A 1,419-nucleotide genomic window follows, 5' to 3' on the forward strand; every position below is an offset into this window, starting at 1 on the left:
GACGCCTAGACTTCGGTTTGGGCTGATTAAGGGGTGATCCCTGGATCACTTCCCGGCCTTGATCGATATATTGGCGGAGAGAAGGGAGTTAGGGCTCCTCCACAACACCCGATTGAAAGATTCTTGAGAATGCCACGTACGGCCGCGTATACATGTGTGCACCCCCAGGCGGCCACGCTCCGAAATTGCAACGCACCACAAGTCAACAACCACAATACCCGCGCAACAACGCCCTACGGCACGAGAGACAATCACAGGGATTTAGAAAAGTGAGACAGGCGATCGATGGTGGCGGCCGCGCTAGGGTTAGCGGCGAGGAGGCTGGGCGGCGGCGCGCTCCGGCAGACACAGACGCGGGTCGTCGAACTGGGGCAACGGCGGCTCCTGCCGAGGTCTATCCACACCGAGGTACGCGCCTTCACATCTCGATTGATCGATTGCTTGGCAACACCACACGGGCACACGCACGACCACTCCTGAAGCAGCAATGCACACGATCGATTCCTGAAGAGCCTAACAAAACCAACATTGCTCCATCGTGTCGCCAGCAGCAGCAGCACAATTGCACCAAGAAAGACGGCGTCATGAAGCGGATCGAGAAGGCCAAGGAGGAGCTGTTCGATCTTTCGGCCGAGGCGCACAAGACGTACGGGCAAGACCCGGACCCGGCCTGCCGGAAGAACTTTGAGCTGCTCCGCGACCTCTTCAACCACGTCAAGCGTCGGCCCGACGACCCCATCTGGTATATATGATCCATCGATCCCAACCCAAACATGTACTTACCATATTGTTTAACTGAGGTAGCCAATGTGAATATGTGATGTCGCAGGAATGTGGCTATGGGGGCGAGATTAAGGCACGATCTGGTACATTTAGCGGGCACTTATGCGCTGGTCCTTGGGGCGAGCATTGGTGCCAGCTACATGTTTTCTGAAGCGATCCTGTGGGCGGCATTGCCTTCGCCAAGGGACGGCGACTAGCTAAGTTTAGTAGTACACAAGTAGTGGAGAACATGACTAGAATCTAGCCCCTCTGTTCCTAAATATGTATTTTTAGATATTTCAATATAAACTATATACGAAGTAAAATAAATGAATCTACTCTCTAAAATACGTTTATACACACACAAAACTGCTGCCTTGATTCCATGGGGATGAAGCTCGGCCCCCACCGCCAGTCCATTGCGAGTGATTCTCCACATGTTTTTTGTGTGGAATACGCATGAGTATGCGTATTGTCGAGTATGCGTATCGTCGATTGATAGAAGGAGAGGGTAGAAGAATACCCGTCCGCAGAGTTGCATGTTACAGCCTGAGCACGGGCAAAGGCCATAGGCCGAAAACCAGAAAACTACGTCTCCCCGCCTGCCTATCCACTCTAGCGAGCCAAACGCTCATGTCGCTACGAAAGAGCCCTGCA

The 1,419-nt window shown here is 53.1% G+C and overlaps 1 protein-coding gene across 1 annotated transcript; it reads left to right on the top strand.

The window, feature by feature from the left end:
* The first annotated feature begins 285 nt into the window (after positions 1 to 285).
* On the top strand, positions 286 to 990 carry LOC147992928 (uncharacterized). Its single transcript, XM_087541885.1, has 3 exons — positions 286 to 408; positions 549 to 742; positions 830 to 990. Exons 1-3 carry the CDS (start codon positions 286 to 288, stop codon positions 978 to 980), a joined length of 468 nt encoding a protein of 155 aa, XP_087398011.1. The 3' UTR covers positions 981 to 990.
* The last annotated feature ends 429 nt before the right edge of the window (positions 991 to 1,419 follow it).

Source organism: Triticum urartu, chromosome 1A, assembly GCF_056163025.1.
Source record: "Triticum urartu cultivar PI428250 chromosome 1A, HENAU_Tu73, whole genome shotgun sequence".
Classification (NCBI taxonomy): Eukaryota; Viridiplantae; Streptophyta; class Magnoliopsida; order Poales; family Poaceae; genus Triticum; species Triticum urartu.

What these genes read in the sequence shown, in the direction of transcription:
- LOC147992928 (XM_087541885.1), top strand. Translation starts at nt 286, where the DNA reads ATGGTGGCGGCCGCGCTAGGGTTAGCGGCGAGGAGGCTGGGCGGCGGC. An exon ending in CGAGGTCTATCCACACCGAG is followed by an intron (nt 409 to 548) that starts GTACGCGCCTTC and finishes TCGTGTCGCCAG; the next exon opens with CAGCAGCAGCACAATTGCAC. An exon ending in CGGCCCGACGACCCCATCTG is followed by an intron (nt 743 to 829) that starts GTATATATGATC and finishes GTGATGTCGCAG; the next exon opens with GAATGTGGCTATGGGGGCGA.